At 42.5% G+C, this 20,131-nt stretch overlaps 1 protein-coding gene across 1 annotated transcript in view; it reads right to left on the minus strand.

Moving 5' to 3' along the window:
- The window catches only part of KIF13B (kinesin family member 13B), a 113,915-nt gene extending 95,009 nt beyond the window's left edge, over positions 1-18,906 (minus strand). The window contains exons 1-2 of the mRNA XM_079298190.1: positions 18,779-18,906; positions 8,347-8,440 (exon numbers count right to left, since the gene is read on the minus strand). Of these exons, the coding sequence (XP_079154316.1) occupies positions 8,347-8,440; positions 18,779-18,833 (149 nt within the window). The 5' untranslated portion in view covers positions 18,834-18,906. The remainder of the gene's footprint in view (positions 1-8,346; positions 8,441-18,778) is intronic.
- Positions 18,907-20,131: the final 1,225 nt, after the last annotated feature.

Genomic DNA, 20,131 nt, shown 5'->3' on the forward strand with positions numbered 1-20,131 from the left:
ACAGCAATTCAAATTTTCTCATTTTATTGTAATAAACATACACAGAAAGAAGTTCCTCTGCATTCAGTAGCTTTATTTCAGACTTTACAGAGCTGGTGACAAAATCAGAATAAATACCTTGAATGTAAGGTAGCATCAAGTGCAGCAGTGCCATCGTAAAATTGGCACCACCACAACAAAAAAGGACAAATTATCTTAAACTGATGCACTCAACTCTTAAAACTTGTTCAAATTTCCTGAGGACAATGACTGTAAGACACTAAGAAGTTTCTCCTTTCTTCACTTTTCATACTAAGCCTGTATATAATTTAGGAAATAAATTATTTCCTATTAATTTCCTATCAATTTCCCAAAACATAAGGAAATTAGAAGACTCTAGGCAATATTATCTACCTGTGCCTTCTAGCTGACCACACAATCACTGATAATATGAAGAGGCATCATCCACCTTCTTAGGAGAGCATCAAACCCTGTCCTGCCAAAGCAGCTGAACCCTGAACATTCAGATTATCACATTTCAAATTAGCCTGGGGGACACATCTACACAATGAAAACAGCTGCAACAGAGAGTGGGAGAGGTGTACAGCACAGTTATCCTGGTTATTACTAATTAATCATGTTGGAAAGTGGGAAATATCCTCTCCTGCATCTCTTTCTGATCTCATTATATTAATCTGACATCAAGATTTTGGAGTTTTAACTCAAACATGCCCAAAACAAAATTGGTTGAGCATAAAAACCAGTGATATGTATATATACAGAGAGAATCCTCTTAAAATAAAATAATTTATTTTGTAGATTTAACAAGTCAAGAAAACAATTAAAACTCCACAGTCTCCTTGAAGCTTCAACAACATTTTACTGGAAGTTTCAGACACAGGTGGGCTGGAAAACCAAAACTGTTGAGACAGTTCCCTCCAAATTGCCATAAATGATTCAATAAAAGCTACATTCCATTATTCCAATATCAAACACATTCATTCTAACAGCTTCAACATGGCACCAAGAGGGGTTTGGGGTTCTTTTTGTGGTTGTGTTGAGGTTTTTTTGAGAAAACAACCCAGTTTTGGGAAGTGACTCCTATTGCTGGTACCTCTGTGGGAAGGGACTACAGGAAATTCTCTGTTTGCAGCAGAACTCAGCTCCTTGGAGAAATCCCACCAAAAGCCTTTCCCAGCTGCAGATGAGTTTTCCTGAAAGATTGGATGCTCAGCAATTATCACCACCCACCTCCAAATGCCATCTGCTAGCAGGGCAATAATCCCACAAGGATTTCAGAATTTGAAGCTGGATTGGACAGCAAAACCATTCAATTAAGTGAAGAATTAAAGCTGCAGGTACTTCACAAATATTTTGGATTTTAAGAAGAAAAAGCACCAGAGATTAAAAAATCAATAAAGCACGAGTTAAGGGTTGAACTTCAGACCACAGGACTTGAAACAAATTCATTTTTTCATCTATTTGCTCTTTCCCTCAAATGCAGCAGGTTGTTACCAATTTGGTCAAATGAGCAGCAAGATCAAAAAAGGTCAGGGATGATTCCAGGAGTGGCCACCCAGTTGTCACTTCAGGAGGATATGGCTCATGTCAAAGCAGTTCTCACTTGCCACATGGACACAAATAATCCTAATTAAATGTGAGTATGTTTGCCATAAAAAAGGTAAACATAAATAGGTGTGACTCATCTGGTGGGAAGGGAATCAGCTATAAAAGAAATCATTAACACAAGTCACACCATTTATTTACTTAAGCCACACAAAATAGGTTACAGAGCTATTTTAAGCACCCTAACACAAAAAAAACCCAGAGTTCAAAACTTCTGTTTACTTTTTATCCATCACAAAAATTAATGAAGGGTTTCTGTCTTGGATTTTCACTTTTACTTCAGTCAAAGCACGTGAGTTGAAGCAAACACTTCCTCAAAAGCAACAACTCAGAAGTGCAGCAACCTCCTTTCTCTCCTGGCAGAACTCCCACTTCTCTATTTTCCATGAGATAAGGATTTTATATGCTGAGCCTTCACCTCCTTGTGCAAATTAATTCCTCCCTTGTGCAGCCAAGTGGCAGAGCCCTGTGTGCCAGTCCTGCTGTCCCCAGGACACTTTAACAAAATCATTTCTAGCTACTGCAGAAACTCATCAGGAGTGCTTCATAATTTATTTTTTACATCAGAAGATGATTTTGAGAGAAACAGATGATAGCTGGATGCAGCCTGGCTTTAATGCACATAGAATGATGAGAAGTATTCTAAGAGCATCAAGTTCAGTCATTCTCCCAGCACTGCCCCATGTCCCCAAGTGCCACATCCTCACACATTTCTATTTTTCCCTTCTCTTCCAACTTCTTTAGGCTGCTCAGTAACCAATAAAATCCAGCAGAAAACAACTATAGTTTTATAGAACAACTAAGTTGAGCAGGGATGCCACAGAGGCCAAGCTGGCAGTGCAGGAAAACCTCATGGTGCTGTTTTTGCAAACATGAACTTCCTGTGAGCTGTTCTGTGCCCAAAAAACACCAGTTTGGATATCAAGAGGGGCAGACTTCCCTTTCTTCTGGATGTCAGCCCTCAGCCTCAGGAATACACACACACTCCCTGCCCCCCCAACTTCCTGGAACATTGCTGCACTTGAAAAAATTGCACAAATCTATCCCCTGCATGACAATGGTGAGATAACATCTAACCCAGAAATTTCATTCTCACAATTTAATGCACCAGTGTGACACCTCAGCTAGGGGAGCTATTCCTGCTTAATTCAACTGTAAGCCCCTTCCACACATTCTAATCTGAATTTTCCCCACCCTGAGCCATTTATACAGAATTAATACAATGCCAGGAAAAATATGGAGAAGCAAAGGCAGAGCAATTAGCTTCCAACCACCTTCAAAGAGAATAATATTTCTCCCTTTAAATTGCTTTGCTGTCAAATACCAACTGTACCACAGCATGCAAATGGTTCAGCCAGCCCAATATTCCATTTCTGGTGGTGTCCAACAGCTGAGACTCCTCAGCCAAATGCAGGAACAGCTGGGGACACAGATGCCTGAGATGAGACAGCTCTCCAAGTGGCTCTTGCCTAACATCAGTCAGGATTCTGGGTGGTTTTCAAGAAAATGTGGGCATTTTTCCATGACTATCTCCCAATAATTGCCTGTTTTCTTGGGAGTGTGGAGTTCTGCAGATGAGTTCCATAAATAGCAATGCCTTCATACATTTGTCTCTTTTTCTGATCAAGCATCCTTTCCTGATCATGTGTGTCCTTTCCTAGGCTGGAAGTGAAGTCTGCACCCCAACGTGCTCCTGCTGTCCAGGAGTTATTTTTTTAAAAGTCAAAATTTTCCTGGTTACTCCTACCAATCAACTTTTCCAATTCACATATATCTACATATTTAAGAACATCTATATAATCCTGTCAGCATTTCCTCTCTAGGCATCTCAACTCTGTGAGTGAGGCAAAAATTGTAAGATATAGAACAAAGATAAACAGGACCATGATGTGGTCAATTTTTGCCAAACCCTTCTTTAACTGGGATTTTTGCTTCTTGTACAGCTCACTGAAATATGTGATATATCCACTTTGTCACATCACAGAGGTATTTTTTAATTTAGAATTTTTTTTTCAACTCAATATATATTTACCCAAATTAACACACTCCCTTATCTATAATTTTACACGAGATTTACACACAGCTTTGCCACCTCACCACTCAGACACATCCACACTAAAATTAGCATTTCCCATCATGACCCAGGCAGTTTGAGCTCTCTAAAACTCTCCACAGCAAGAGCTGCTAAGTCATGACTTATTTCCAGCTTTCAGCAGCTTTAAGGGCAGTTCTGGAGTCACCCACACAGCCCAGGCAGGTGAAAAGCAACTTCACCTTGCTCTGGGCAGAGCCAGCATTGTGTAACTGCTCAGGCTGTGCCAGGCAGGAGCTTATCCTGCCTCCCCAGCACAGGATTCCTGGCTAGCACAGAGCTTGTGTGGGCTTGCAAGAACACAGCATTTCATTTTTTTTAGCAGCCAATCTGTTTGTTTGTAAAACCCAGAGTCACGTGTGTTTGTTGCCATGCCTCCACTTTGTGCTTAACCCTTCAAAAAAGAGTGAACTGATGTTGTTTAGTCCTTGAGAGACTAATTCTTGCTTTCTGGGAGCTTTTTCTCAGTATCTAAATCTCTGCCAGGATTCTGTCTGAATTGGCTCCAATCTTCAGTTCTTCAAAAGGATTAAAAGAAGAAGAAAGAAACTTCAGTCCAATGACAAACTCAGGAAAGTTTTAACACACTGGGCTGTTCATTTTAACCCAACTGCTGCCTCAAGTCCATCATCCACTTGAAATCAGCAATTTATTTCCCACTTGAATCATAGTTTGGGGAGGAAGGACCTTAAAGCTCACCCCATTCCAACCCCCTGCCATGGGCAGGGAAATTTGCCCCCATCCCAGGTTGCTCCAAGCCTCATCTCACAACCTTCTTCAGGACTGTCATGTGTCTCAGAAAGAAAATGGGAATTGGCATGGCAGAAAAATCTTCTAAAAATATTCTTTCCTATGTAAAATATACTTGGGATTCACCCAGTTCCTCATTAAAGCAGAAATCACTGAGCTCAGCTGCTGCAAGGCTACAAAAATCCTCAAGCCTAAGATAACAACAAACTCCTTCTCAATTTCCAGAACTCCTTAAAAAAAAACCAAATTGAGTTTAAGCACTACAACTTGATGAGCAGAAATACTGTGTGGGTATAGAAAAGTTTAAATCCAGAAATTGATATCTTAAAAGCAAATCTTTATAAAGATTCTCAATTACTGAATTATCTACTAGAAAGCATTAATTATAAAGACATTACAATAGCTGAAGAGGAAAAACCCAGCCTGGTTTAACACACTTGTCAGCTCCAGTTAGCTGCACTCATTCCTTGGAAGAGTTTTTACCCTGTGCCAGTCTTTGGAATCTCTCTGTTCTGCAAAACAAGTGGGAAAGCTGCTTGAAACCACAAACTTCAACAAAAGTAGAGTGAAGTCAGCACTTGTTTCATTTTGAAGCATTTTCTCTTAATAAAAAGGCTCAGAGGTGGTTTGCTGGGCAGATTTAATGAATGCTTTTGCTTCACAAATACCACTGCTGATTCACAGGGCTGTGCCAGACTGATCCACCACTGATCTCTGAGCTCATATCAGTTACACATCAATTACAGTTATGTCTGTAAGATAAAACAAACCTCCTTTGTCTGACCTGTCAAAAAAAAAAAAAAAAAAAAAAATCAATCTTTTTAACAGGTCTTGTATGGGAGATGTAAAATTACACCACAGGCAAAATGATAGTTAAAATTTAAAAAGAGGTTACAAAGGAACCTGAAGTAATTAAGAGGCAATTTGGAGATTTTCCAAAAAAATTAATTCCCATAAATATTCCAATTGTTGCCCAGGACTTATCTACTCCCTTCAATCACAATGAGTTCACACCCTCTTCCACAGCCCAGCCACAGGGGAAGAATGCTGTGAGTAATCTTTGCAGCACAGAGTAAATCCCGAGTTGATAAAGAAACTCCAGCCTTGACCTTTGCAAGGGGGAGAGCAGAGGGAGCAGACAGCTCAGGAAGGCAAACAAAAGAAGGGACAATGATATTATCCATCCACAGAGAATCCCTGGAGCTTCACACATCCTTCAGGGGAGCTTCTGATTTTACAGAGGTCATTTGGGGGAATTTGTGACAGAACTCTTCCATCTGTCACAATTCATTTTGTGAAGGCAGCTAAAGAAAAGGGTGAGCAAATTTCCACACAGTGTAATTTTAATTTTAACACAAGGAACCAACCAAAGCCACCCCCTCAACAGCCCGAGGTTAATAAGCAAAGCCTGCCCAGCCTGGAGGTCATCTTATGGATTTTAAAATTGATCTTTTGTACGTGATCAAGTTACTGAAACCTGCAGAACAACATTAAGGATTGCTCAATAAAATAACTGCTCAGGGAAGGTCATTTCTTGGTTAAGGAATAACAGGAGAATACCAGATTTTTTTTCAGCCATATGAAAAGAGACTTTTTTTAAGAGCAAGTGTTTCACATGTACTTATTAATCCTCAAGTCTCTATGTATAAATAATATATTCAGTTTGTAGGTACAAGAAAAAATGGGGTCCATCAGTTATCATCCAGATTTTCAAAACATTCCTTAATTTTTAATGCCAAACTTGAAACAACTACAGACACTTCTTTGAAGACCTGAAGAACATTTTTCAGTGGCAAATACACAGACACAATTTGCAGCAGTCAGGTCCCACACACCTCAAGCTGGGGGATTTATTTGCTTCTCCCCATTTCCCAGGCTTGGTTTCTCCCAGAGAGGATGGAAGTGGGGGGAAAAAATGCTTCAATCCAAAAGTCATGGGTTGTTTTTCCAAATGTCACTCCCTGCCAGAGCAAGGCTGAGTCATGACAAGTGGGGATGTGACAGCACAGAGCTCTGTTTCTAAAATTCTTTTCCCTGTTCCTAAATTGACCCTGGCATCCCAATGAGAAATGGAGGTTTGCAAGCAGCTAGATTGTGTATTTACAATATTAATTACTTCTCTTTTCCCTGTTTAGTTAAAAGATTTGCCAGCTTCCTTCAGCTCACTTGAGACACCAGAAAACTGAAATCCAAAGGAATTGATTTTGTAACAGAAGGTGGAGCAGTTGATGGTGGATTTGGAAACAGAAGCAAAACCTGAATATAAATTAATCCCCAGACTTAGAAAAACTGCAACTATAACCTTTTCCTTGAGCTGATAAATTTAAGATCCCTCTGATGGAGCTGCAGAAGCCAAGAGATTTCAGCAGCAGCCTCTCAAGGGTGTAACCTGTTCCAAAAGGACCCTGTTCCAAACCCTCACATCCCCAGCTTGTGTTTTTGGGATCAGGCAAACCCACAGTGCAGTTAATGGGTCTCCACTTTCCCTTCTTTTATTAAAACACCCCATATAAATTTCCTATGCTTCCTGCTTAGATTAGCCATGGCCATTTGTGAGGATGCAAATGAAGCATTCTTTGCTCTGGCTCTGGATTCTCACACTGAGCTCACCACCTTGTGTGGGACCTCAAGCCACTGCCAACCCAGCCCTCCCTGCCAAGGACACAATTTGCACGATGTGTGGCTGTCCCTATGAACATTTTTAAACACATATTATGGACTATAAACCAGGCATTTCATTGCCATGTTTTAGAGAAACTGCAAGTAATGTTTTTTAATCCAGCTGTGGCTGACTTGGCTCCTGAGAATCTCAATTTCCTGCCATTTTTACAGGCTCAAATCAACCTAGGGTTCTGGCAGCTGAACAATGCACATGTTCCAGAAGGAGGAGGATATTGATAAAGACAAAAACATCCCCCCACACAGAGCCAGTTTGGTTTTAAGTAACTTATTAAAGCTCCAGTCCCACTGTCTGTAATAAATCTTTCAGCTAATGACAATGGAAGGTAAATACTGCACCTGATGATCTCTTCATTTGTCCATTTACTACCACTTGGGTTTGAGGAGTAGAAATTATCAGAGATCAGTTAATGAATACTGACCCCGGATACACAGCTCAGCATCACATGAAATTTTAAACAAAGCTTTTCTATGTGTTTAACTGATTTTTTTTTTCTCCTGTTGCCTTTAAGAACTCTTCCTTTCCCCCCCCCCAGAGAACAGATGGTTGACTGCACACATCCACCAACAGGTTTTGCTTTTTCCTGCACCATTATTTTGTTTCATGCATGTATTTTTTCATTTCCTCCCCTTGTATCAAGCAATAAATTAAACAGTGACAAGCTGAACTGTATCACTTACTACATGACTTTTCAGTTTCACAGTAATTTAAGAGATTAATGCCAGCTCCAACACAAACTGGTCCCTACCCTCAGTCACTTCTCCATGGAATTTTGATACATGGAATGCCCCATTGTCAAAAAACTCCTAGAGCTACACCTCTCCAAAATTCTCCCTTTCACCTTCTTACACCATGACCTATTATAAGCAAACAACTGTAAAAATTAATTTCATTCCAAAATGACAAACTGTGCTCCGCTCAAATTATTTAAATTTCTTCTGTCCCATAGCAGCACATGAGAAAAAAAAAAAAAAAAAAAAAAGAATGTTCATGGACTCATTAACCACTAACACATTGTTGGGTGCACGAAGAAAATGCAACAAGGTTTTCAAAGCAACTTCCCAGCGTGGTACAAATCAGCCTTATTTTATGGATGATGGCAATTACACTGCAGAAAGAATACATAGAATTTTTAAACTTCTATCAAAGCCTACATTTCCTAGTTGTTAGACTCATATTTAATTTATGCAACCTGACCTTCCCAATCCAAAAATCTTACCTGGCATCTCCTTTTGAAAGGTTGGTGTTTACAGGGTGAAGAATAACCTTGTTTGCATCCACATCCACCACACATTTTGTATGCAGATCAAGCTCTAGAAAGAAATGAGAGAGTGTCAAGTGCTGCTCCTAAAGCACTGGGATTATATACACCATTACTTCCTCCAGACACCAAATTTATTCATGCAGTCTGACAGCCACCCATCAGCCAGAGAATAGAAACAGGACTTTTGCCAAATTCCACTTCTAGGGATATTCTGATGGGATGGATCCTGTCCAGCTTTAAAGCAAGCACTCTTTTCAAAGCAAAAAAAAAAAAACAAAAGCATTGGGATTTCAGTATGAAATTTCTTCTGGGGGGAAAAGAACCATTTAGGCTTGGTACCACTTTGACAGCTCTTCTTATTGAGCTCTGCCTCAATGCCTCACAGGCTCTGCCCCTGCCATCTGCAGCACATTTTCCAAGGCCACTGCTGTGACACCCTGCCAGCTGTCAGTCCTGGGGCACCTGCTCCCAGAAATTCAAGTCCCATCAAAAATATTTTAGGTGTAAGCACGTAGAAAAGGGCTTGTCCTTCCCCCACAGGCTCCCAGCAAGTGCAGCTCTCCCAAGTGGGATGGGGACTATGAGTAATGAGGATATTTGGAGTGTGTGAGAATTCTCAGCCCTAGAGGCGGGGAAAGCAAAATAAAAGCTTCAGATAACACTGAGAGCAGTCCAAGGTATCCACCCAGTGACAAACAGAGTTAGGTATGGGATAAAGCACACAGCCTGCACCCAAAGTCACTGCTGTAGGACATGGCCCTGCACAGTGACACTACCCTGGAAAGGGCTCCAGTGCTGATTCCAATGGTCATGACACACTGTTCACACTCAGTCACTGCTATGGGACATGGGGCTGGACACAGACATGTCCCTGTGTGGTGACACTACCCTGGAAAGGGCTCCAGTGCTGATTCCAATGGTCATAACACACTGTTCACACCCAGTCACTGCTATGGGACATGGGGCTGGACACAAACATGTCCCTGTGTGGTGACACTAACCCTGGAAAGGGCTCCAGGTGCTGATTCCCCTGCCCATGACACACTGTTCACACCCAGTCACTGCTGTAGGACATGGGGCTGGACACAAACATGACCCTCTATGGTGACACTAACCCTGGAAAGGGCTGCAGGTGCTGATTCCCCTGTCCATGACACTGTTCACACTCAGTCACTGCTATGGGACATGGGGCTGGACACAGACATGTCCCTGTGTGGTGACACTAACCCTGGAAAGGGCTGCAGGTGCTGATTCCCCTGTCCATGACACACTGTTCACACCCTCCCACGCTGGGCTGACGAGGGGCTATGCTGAATAACCTCCACACAGGGTTCAGCACCTCAGCTGAATCACCCAAATACGCTCATGTCTAATCATGTTAATTATAATCCTCATCCTCCTTCATCTCTGCTCTTTCCTCCTCAGTCACCTGTACTTGCTCTTTCACCTCACAGCACCTTATAAACTCAGTCTGGAAATCTCTCAGGCACACACCACAGATCTTATTGCACAGCACCTTGCAGACTTCTCTCTCCTGATAAGTGGCACAAAAAGAGGGAGTTTCTTCCATAAACATTTTTGAAAAGAAATGTTACAGCCTCTTGCTGCCTGATACACAGCAAAAAAAAAAAGCCAAAGCAAGCAGTCACAAGAAACTGAAATTCACCTGAGCAGAACTGCTCCTCTGTTATTACACTGTGCTTCTGCAGGAGGAAAAGCCAGACGAGTTCCAGAAGCCAGTGTTTATTTTAATTTCCCCCCACACCCTGAAAGCCAATTTACCTACCATTAATATGCAACACATGCTTGCTCAGATGAAACCATGTTCTTCCTACGTCCCATATCCGACAAGGCACTTTATCTTGGTCTGCCTGGTTAGTGATTAACACTCTGGATTGCAGTGACCTGCTTTTCCCAGCTCCTCTGGAAGGGTTTTACCTGCCTCATGCAAAGCAGGAGGTCTGCAAGCAGCATGCTTTCTGTTTTTTACTGCAGCTCTTGAGAGAGAACACCCATGGCAGGTTTTGCATCTCTGACTGCCCAGTGAACTCCATCTTATCAGTGTTCATTAAACCTCTCTTTGTGAAATGCCCTTAAGAAAGCACACAGGCAGGAGAAGAGACTTCCTTAAAGTCAAAGAAAAAAGGGCTCAAAGCCAATTTGTCCTCTGCAACACACCTTGTTTGATTATCACACTCACATAGGTAATGTTAAAACTCCTCACCTTGGTGTGCTGCAGGTTTTTGGAAGATGTGGTGAGCCAAACTAGCAGCTATTTCCAAACAGAAAGGTTCCAGTCCTTCCCTCCTGTGCTTGTTCCTCACCTTCTGCCACTGCTGTGCTCAGCACATCCTCTCTTAAGTCATCTCAAGTTACTACAGCAGCAGAAAGAACTACCCAGCATGGAAAATGGATGTACCCAGACCCTATGGAAAGCACCAACAGCCCACTGAAAGTTTGGCCATGCAAACAGCTGGGGAGAGGGTGCAGAGGGAAGAGATCTTGTCCCAGCAGAGATAAACTGCTCCACCAGTTCATGTGTCACATGAAACAAACCCCTAAGAAACAGTTATATTGAGCCTCTAAGCTGAGTCTGGATCCAGACAGCCTTAAGGCTGCTTATCCCAGTTACCTTGGCCAAAGCTCACATGGAAACACTCCTTTCAGCTGAAAAAACAGTTTAAATTCTGTTTGAACAGCACATCATTCACTTTCTTCAAATTCTGGCCCCATTACATTCTTTGGCAGATTTCTGAATTCTTTAATGCTTCCTGTACACTGAGAGATGAATCTTACATTAGCCACTACTGAAACTTATCATCATTTCCACCTCATTAAGTTTTTAATATCATTAAAGCAGGCTGGCCTTATAGTCAAATTATCTGCCTGCTCTTTTGGATATGATCACACAAGGACTCCACCCTTACTTTTACTAGTTTCAGTGTCTCCCAGGTGAGCTGGGTACTTGCTGCTCCTGAACAACAAGCAAAATTGGGATGCACCAAGATAAGATCATAAGGATGCACATCCAAACATCCCAATTAACTCCACCTGTAGTAAGGATTCACTTGTCAAAGTTTGGTATTATTTTCATCAACTATTCAGGCGTGGCTTTTTCAGGCAGCATAAAATTCAGAAATTAAAGATGAAATTATAAGATGACAGAAGCAGCTCACTATCAAACTTTGGAGATTTATCCCAAATTTTGCACCTCAAACAAAAAGAAAATCTGACTATTATTATTGCTAACCTGCTTCTACTTGCAGTCATTACCAAGCAAACACAATCAACTACTCATTTGCTTCATCAAATCAAGAAAGTAATCAGCTAATTCCTCTTTGAAGAATTAAAACTCAAACTCTCAACATCAAGAACCATTTACTGCAGAGAATGAAAAATCTCTTTCACAGCTTCAGAATAAGAGAGCTGTGACATCCATAATAAGAGGGTAAGATGTATCTGAGTCACTTCTCCACATTTACATTTCACAGCTGTAGAAGTGCTAAGCAAAGCTGGGCTGAGTGTAAGAATAATTGTTAAATGTTGTGTCCAAGCTGCACACAGAAAATTCCTTGGAGGAGTTTTTATTTTACTTGTGAAACTGAAAGGTGGGAGTTGAATGAAACCACTTTACTTCCCCTTGATTTTTCAACTCCTCACAAAACTTTTCTAAAAGTGGGATTCAGTTGAAACCACACTTGTGTAAATCCCAAATTACTACTTTTGATAAAAGCATTGTGGGTATTATAAAATTCACTCCCCACACACACTTTGGGCTTTTTCACTGAGAAATTCAGTGAGTTTCAAACAGGGTGGAAAAGTCAGCAAGCAAGAGAGAACTGGAAAAGTCAAGGCAGTGGATCCACAGGCACTGGCCCATCCCCACCACAGGTAAGAATTTCCAGTCCCTCTGTAAGAGCAGTCACATGTCTGGTAATCATAAACTCAGCACAGCAGAATTTCCACAGCAGAGTTAGGAAACACTGGCAAAGGTGCCACTTGAAATTGTACTAACTGGAGCAGAGACAAGGAGTGTGTGTGAATCCTGGAGGAAGGGGAGAAAGGGATTTTGGAAAATGTTGGGGATGTTTTCACCTCTGGGAAATTTCTGCCACTGACAACAGAGGCTGGATAATTGTACCCAGCTCTGGAGGGTGGCACAACCACAACACCTGAACTGCCACGTGGTGACACTGCACCCTCCTCAGCCACCACCCTAAAAACCATCCCACTGCAGGTCACTGCATTTCAGACCCAAACAGAATGATCCTAAGGGATGGCTTTTGCAGGGCAGCTTGAAATAACCTTAAAATGAACAATGACACAGTAAATAAGAGGGTTTTAAACTCATGGTTGGGAGGCATGGAATAGCAAGAGCTTTTAGTAGCACAGCCAGGGTAGATGAAAGATCTGTTACAAATTGTGTGACCCTCTATATTTTCTATATTTACATTCCCTGGTTTTTCACATTGTATGAGATGGCAGCAGAGCCTAAAGGGGCTCCAGGAGAGCTGGAGAGGGGCTGGGGACATGGGATGGAGGGACAGGACACAGGGAATGGCTCCCACTGCCAGAGGCAGGGATGGGTGGGATTTTGGGAAGGAATTATTCCCTGGGAGGGTGGGGAGGCCCAGAGAAGCTGTGGCTGCCCCTGGATTCCTGGAAGTGTCCAAGGTCAGGCTGGATGTTGCTTGGAGCAACCTGGGATAGTGGAAGGCAGAAATGGAACTTTAAAGTCCCTTGCAACCCAAACCATTCCATGATTCTATGAATTAAAGGAAAGCACTTCCCAATTAATCAAGAGCTTTGATTTCCATGTAAGTTTTCCCATTAGATCTCAATTTAAGAAATCAGTTTATTAAGGCTGACAATTTTCCAGCCCTTTCCAATAGCACTTGATCCTGAACCCCACTGAAACAGAGCCATGAACCAACCTGGTGTTATAAGACAAGTCAAATAAAAGTTGTCTCAGATTCCTCCTGGTCCCAGTAGCAGATTTAGGGCAGCTGTACCTCCAGTGACACCTCAGGACCCTTTGGAGATGAGCCTCAAGCTCTGTGGAGTCACTGGGAACCAGAACAACTGGCCTTGCAGAGCTTCACAAAAGCTGGAAAAGCCAACTGAAGTATAACAAATAAAATGTGAAAGGTTTAAAGTGCCTCTCCTAAGCTCATAAGCCAAAATTGGCCCCAAACACAAAAGCTCAAATAATCTCCTGTGAAGACAGACGATAGAAATTTTATATTTTAAATTGCCAGTAGATTTTCAGGAGATTAACATTCCCTTGGAGGTTAGTCCTGGAATGTTGTGCCCTGAGCCGTCAAGTTGCATTGGATAAGAAATTACAATTGGTTTTTCATACCTTTCTTGGTCTGGAAAAGCAAATGAGAAATGTTTAAACAGTAATTTAAAATATTTATTTATCACACAAATCAACTAAAAAAAAAATAAAAATGAGAGCCTGTTGTCTGGGGTTTTCTGTTGTTTCTTTGTTTGAAAAAGAAATGTGAAAGCCAGTTCAAAGACAACAAGTCCTCAAGTTTCCCTGCCAATATTTGTTTCCCAAGAGTGACTTTCCTCTTTGCCCTTTGCTACGTAGGAGCCAACACAAATAAAGGCAAAACTAACTGAGGAGATGAGTGAATGTGAAAATAACTTCCATCTACATGACAATGCTGAGGGCTTATATGGAAAAAAAAGAGTGTAAAAGCACTTTTAGGGAATTGATTGCAAGACACAGTGATAAATTGTGACAAAAACACAGGGATTTCACTTGTACTTTTATGTCCACCAACATGAAGGCACCTTTCAAGCTTCTCTTGTTATATGAACTGCTCAAATGTAAGTCATGAAATATTCAGTTTGCAGCAATTAAAGATCATTAAATATGTACAAGTGCATCTGGAAGGGGATGCTATCAAAGCTTGCCCATGAGGGGAAAGTCAACTCAAACTTGGAACAGGCAAGGTGCCCTCTCATGTTAATTCCATGTTGTCCAAATGCTAAAAAAAAAAAAAAAAAATTAAAAAAAGATGTGTTCTATCCTCTGCTGCTTCATTTTCTGCAAGGAAAGAGCTTCCTTTAGTGAAGGTAATTAATGTATCTGGACATGGACAGCCAACCCTGTTGCTGCAAACACCCCTGGGCTCCTGGGACTGAGGAAATAAATCAGTTTGGGGATTCTGGTGAGCTCCAAGGAATTTCAACACTCTGGAATTAATAGCAATGAAATGCAAGTTTGCACCCAAAAGCCAAGGCTGAGCTATTGCAGGTGTATCTATCTGCTGAAACCAGAGCAGCAAGGGAACCTCCCCCTGCACTTGGAGCTGGGAAGGTGCAATTAGCACTAAAATTCCTTTGTGGTGTCCACCTTGGAGTCTCTCTTTGGGGACTAAGGCTGTAGCAGCTTAGGAGCTCTTAAAATACAATTGCCTCACAAGATAAAACATTAACTCTGCATCCTTTACCCATTTGGCACCTTATCTCAAGGTTAATCCTGCTTGTAGCCCAAACACTATTTTATAGCTTATCAACCATCACCAGGAAATATTCCAAACTCCAGGGACTGCAGGAGAAGGATAATGGTGAAGAAAAGCCCTGTGGTTTGTACATTGCCATCAAGATACAACAGGTGCCATTTCACACCCTCTCACACTGTAATTAATCTTATAAACCTGCTTGCACAAACTCCAATTTATAGATGAATTGTCTCTGTCGTAATTTCCATGGGAAAACAAACAAACAAGAGCAATCCCTGCCTCCTCACCTCAAACCCCAAAAATATTTCAAGGAGCTGGAAATGAAACCACCTCCAAGAAGAGTAGGAGGACATAAAATTACCACCTGCCACAGTGATCAGAAGCTTGTACAGATACAGAAATTCTTTCCTCACAAGGAAACAGAACCTTTAGCATCAAAGCATGAGAAGATCCCTGTTGGAACACTGATAAGTCTGGATAAATATACATATCAACATAACAGATACCTGAATGTGTATTTACATGCAATCCAGATGTTTAAACTGGAGCTGCAGCTCTTACACTAAAATCCTAGAACAGATTAATACAGAATACAGAGCACAGAATACAGGCAGCTGCTTTCCTGCCTTTCTTGTTCAAAAAGCATTAACCCAAGTGAGATGTAGCACTTTGGACTGGCTTAAGTGTCACTGGCCATATCCTTGAGCATAAATCATGTTCTTTCAAAACAGAAAAGCTTTTATCAGCATTAATGAACAGGGCACTGAACTGATTCAAAAGCACAAGGATGTACATCACCTGAAAACAAAGCATTCAGTGAGAAAAATCTTAATTAAAATGCTTTCAGCTGTCATTTGCTTTGCCTCATAGTATTGCCTTGAGATTTGCATTTACTTGAAATATGATGAGTATCTGCTAAGAGAAGTCAAACACGACATTCATAAAAGGAAATCCACTGCAACTCTTAAATAAAACAGCAAAAGAACTTCCTGATTGTTATCAAACCCCCGTTTGAATAACAGCAGTGCACTAGGAAATACTTCAGCCAATTACAGAGCCAAGAAAGTAAAAAGACCAAGAGCCTTATCTAACAAAGCAGACTGAATTATTTAATTCATAAAAGCCTGTTAATCGAGATCCCAGTTTGCAAAAAATGAAGGATGAAAAAAAAAAGATGTCTCAGTTGCCAGCCAGGAGAGCCTCCAGCTTCAGACATGGCACTGCAGACCTGTGGACACAGCATTTTATAAAAATAAAGCTTCCAAACAGGCTTGGTAGGATTCAGGTCTAATTTGATACAAAATAAAGCAGCCTGGATGCAAAAAAAAACCTCCAAACCCAAGTACAATTAAAAATGCTTTCCCTCACTATAAACTCAGTTTATGGATTACCACTCTGCATGAGAATGAAGCAGGACCCTCAATCCAAACACCTTGAAATGTGGAGTGCTATAAATAACCAATTATTTGATACACAAATCCCTTCCACATGCAGGCAAGGAACCCATTAGACTTTTATGGGCTGTAAAAAAACTCCTAACAGTTAAGCACAGCACTTTTATTAACCTAATAAACCCTGGCCTTAAGAAATTCATAACTCAAACACCAAAGACAACCACCACGACCACAAGTAAACACCAAGAATATTTCAAAGCTTTAACTTTCCACAGTCTGAGCCATCTGACAGGTTTGCAATGTTAAACCCTTGGGTGCAGAGGGAAGGAAAGAACATTACTCGTGATCCTGAAGAAAACAAATACTTGCTTCAGGTCCAAAGCCCCAGAAGTCCATACAAATACTGCTCAGAACAAAATGAAAGAACTTCCAGAAAAGCTTTAAAAAAAAAAAAAAAAACAAAGCCACAGAAGACTTACAAATGAATGATTTTTCAGAAAATCAGCTGCACAAATTATTAAATTTAACATTAAACAGGCAAGAAAAATTATAGTTTTGGTATCACTGTTGATATTTTATAAATTCAAGGTGCATCAGAAATGCCATAGAGAGGTATCAGTTCTTTAGATCTGACCAAGACATCTGGACTTTGACAAATAATTTGCTGGGAAAAAACAACACTTTGAAGACATTTTGTTTGAGAGGGGGAAAAAAGACACAGACCTTCTAGGCTAGACTTAAATGGATTTAGGCATCATTCACAAATAACAGGATGTTTAATAGCAGCAAACTGCCAAGAGTGGGGGAGTCAGACTCCCCTTGTCTCTGATGAGCATCAAGGACTGAAATTCAAATACCCCTCACTCCTGGATGAGCCTCCTGACAGGAGTCATCCTCTCCATAACTATTTTAAATTTATACAGAATAAAAGACAGAAATTGGACTTGTGGGTCCCTTCCAACTCTGTGAAAGGGATGCAATCTAGATTTCCTCTAAGATTCCTTTAGTTCCTCACAGTTTCTGGCTGGAAAGTGGACAAACTCAGGGCTGAGCAGGATTTATGTGGGAGAAAAGTGGATTAGTGTCCCCAGGAGATTCCAAACTTCACTGATGGAAGCTCTGTGCAACCTCCTCTCATCTGACCTGCTCCAGAGCTCAACAATTCCAACAATTCCAACCTGAACTATTGTCTAATCCCAGGGGTGAGGAACACCAAGCAGTCAGGAGACATCTGGGGCACAGCCAAGGAAATGAGCTGTGTCAGGAAAGGGACATGAGCAAGAGGAAAGCCCAAATCTGTCACCCACAGCAGGCACCACCTTTCAGCTCCTCTCCCAGCATCTCCATCTCCTCCAACCCATTCTCTAAGGATGGGTCCTCCTGGGTTTTGAGAGCTGGCACCTGAAGTTTAACAAAATGCAGCTTTTGGTGAAAATATCCTCAATTTCCCTAAACCACCAGACTGTAAAGACATCAACTCCATCTCTTGTTCTTGTGTGGGACTCGGGATCTCTTGTGAACTGATATTTTACAGGTGTAGAATCACTGTATTCAATATTTGAACCCTTTTTCTTTTTTAAAAAAGCCATTAAAAAAGATATTGTATGTCAGATCATGTAGACAATAAAGGGCTTTGCCCCTCCCTCCTTTTTTTTGCTTCAACTACTAAACTGACTTCACTGGATTCCCTTTCCCTATAAAGAATTATTGGCATGCTCCTGTGAGAATGTGGGATAAAAAAAATAAAATAAAAAAAAAAAAAAAAAAAAAAGCCACCCTACACATTCTTGGATTTCTGCCTTCTTCACCTTCCCATTCCTTAGCTGATGCTGCCTTTTCATACTCACTTCCTCATCATCCAGAGCAAGTTTTTCTAATTAAGACAAGTAATAAACATTTAAACAGCTGCCCAGACCACGGTCTGATTATCATAACCCTTAGGCAAGTTTCGTTGGAGGAAAAAAAAAAAAAAGAAGCCAACAACAACCCAAAAACAACACACCAAAAAAAAAAAATTCCTGTCAATTCTCGATTCCTCTTCTGTATTTTCTTGGTTTTTTTTGTCGCTGTCATCTGGTAAACAGCGAGAGCTGGAGAGCAGCGGGGTGAATTCGCACAGGGCAAAAGGCAGGAAAAAGAAGATTTTTTCCCCCAAAACCGCAGAGCAGGAAGGAGGAAGAGCTCTGCCAGCAGGAAGCGGCTGTAAAGCAGGTGCAGGAGGTGCGGAGAGGCTCTTCCCCGGGGCAAAATAAAAACATAAACCGGGTTTAGGAAAAAAAAAATAAAAGGGATATGGGGAGAGGGAGGTGAGCAGAGCGCGGCCGCGGCCACACAGCAGCCCGAACCTGCCCGGGGTGTGTTTATTCCTCAGAAATAATTCAGCGCACACGGACACGCACCGATTCAGCCGCTCTGGAGCACACCTGTCCCCACGGACACCTGTCCCCAAGGAGCGCGCCGCGCCGCGCCGCAGGGCAGGGGAGGGGGATGCTGAGGGAGAAGGGGGAGTCTCACCTCGCCGGTTCATGGGGCGGACACGCACCGCCACCTTCACTTTGGAGTCCCCCATCCTGCCGCTCCAGGCTCCCTCGTCCCTGGCCGGCTTCCGTCTGCCGAGGGAGAGCCGGAGCGGGGAGGAGCGCTGCCGAGGGAGGTGCCGCGCCGGGCCAATGCCGGTCGGACTACAACTCCCAGCGTGCAGCGCGCAGAGCCACGCCCCTCAGCTCCCGGCGGGCCGCCGCGGTGCGCGCTGGGAGGTGTAGTCTTTCTGCTATCCTCCACCTGATAACAAAGCACGCTGGCTGAATCACGGAATTAATTAGTGTGGAAAAAACCTCCGAGGTCATCGAGTCTACCTTCTCACCAGGTCAGAGTACTGAGTGCCATGTCCAGGTGTTCCTCAGACACCTCCAGGCATGGGGACTCCAAACTTCCCTGGGCAGCCCCTCTAATGTTTCAGCACAGAATCACAGAATTGATCGATTTAAAGGTGACTTACAGCGGGTCCAACCCCTCTCAGGCAGGGTCATCCCAGAACACATGGCACAGGATCGCATCCAGACAATCCTGGGGTATCTGCACTGAGGGAAACTCCTCATCCTGTTCCCTGGAGAAATCCTGACCCCCTGGCTGTCCCCTCATGTCAGGGATTTCCAGAGAGGAAAAATTCCCCCTGAGGCTCCTTTTCTCCAGGCTGAGCCCCTTCCCAGCTCTGTCCCCTGCCCTGGACACTCCATCCCCTCAGTGTCCATATCGAAATGAGTGACCCAGGCATTGTATGCTCGGATAGAATAGAGGGATTCATGAACCAAAATGGCATTTATAGAGTGGAGAGAGCTCAGGGTCACCCCAGATCCTCCCACTCCACCCGTGGGAGGCTGCAAGGGAAGCCCATCACATCTCAGTATGGGATAATTTCATGGGAGAATTGACAACAACAGCATTGCCACTGGAACTCACACACCTCACTTTGGGATTTACTCTGTGATCCCTGGGGTTTCTGTCCAACAGAAATCAATTCATAAGTACATCATGTTAAAGGTGATAGAATCACAGAATTGTTTGGTTGGAGGGAACATTAAAAGCTCATGTTGGTTTAACTCCAACCCCTTCCACTATCCCAGGTTGCTCCAAGGTCTGTCCAGCCTGGCCTTGGACATTCCAGGGATCCAGGGGCAGCCACAGCTTCTCTGGGAATCTGTGCCAGGGTTTCACCACCTCCCAGAGAACAATTCCTTCCCCAAATCCCACCCAAATCTCCCCTTTTCCAGTTTGAAGCCATTCCCTGTGTCCTGTCCCTCCATCCCTTGTCCCCAGTCCCTCTCCAGCTCTCCTGGAGCCCCTTTAGGCTCTGCAAGGGACTCTGAG

The sequence above is a fragment of the Erithacus rubecula genome (assembly GCF_903797595.1).
Source record: "Erithacus rubecula genome assembly, chromosome: 2".
In the NCBI taxonomy this organism is placed as follows: Eukaryota; Metazoa; Chordata; class Aves; order Passeriformes; family Muscicapidae; genus Erithacus; species Erithacus rubecula.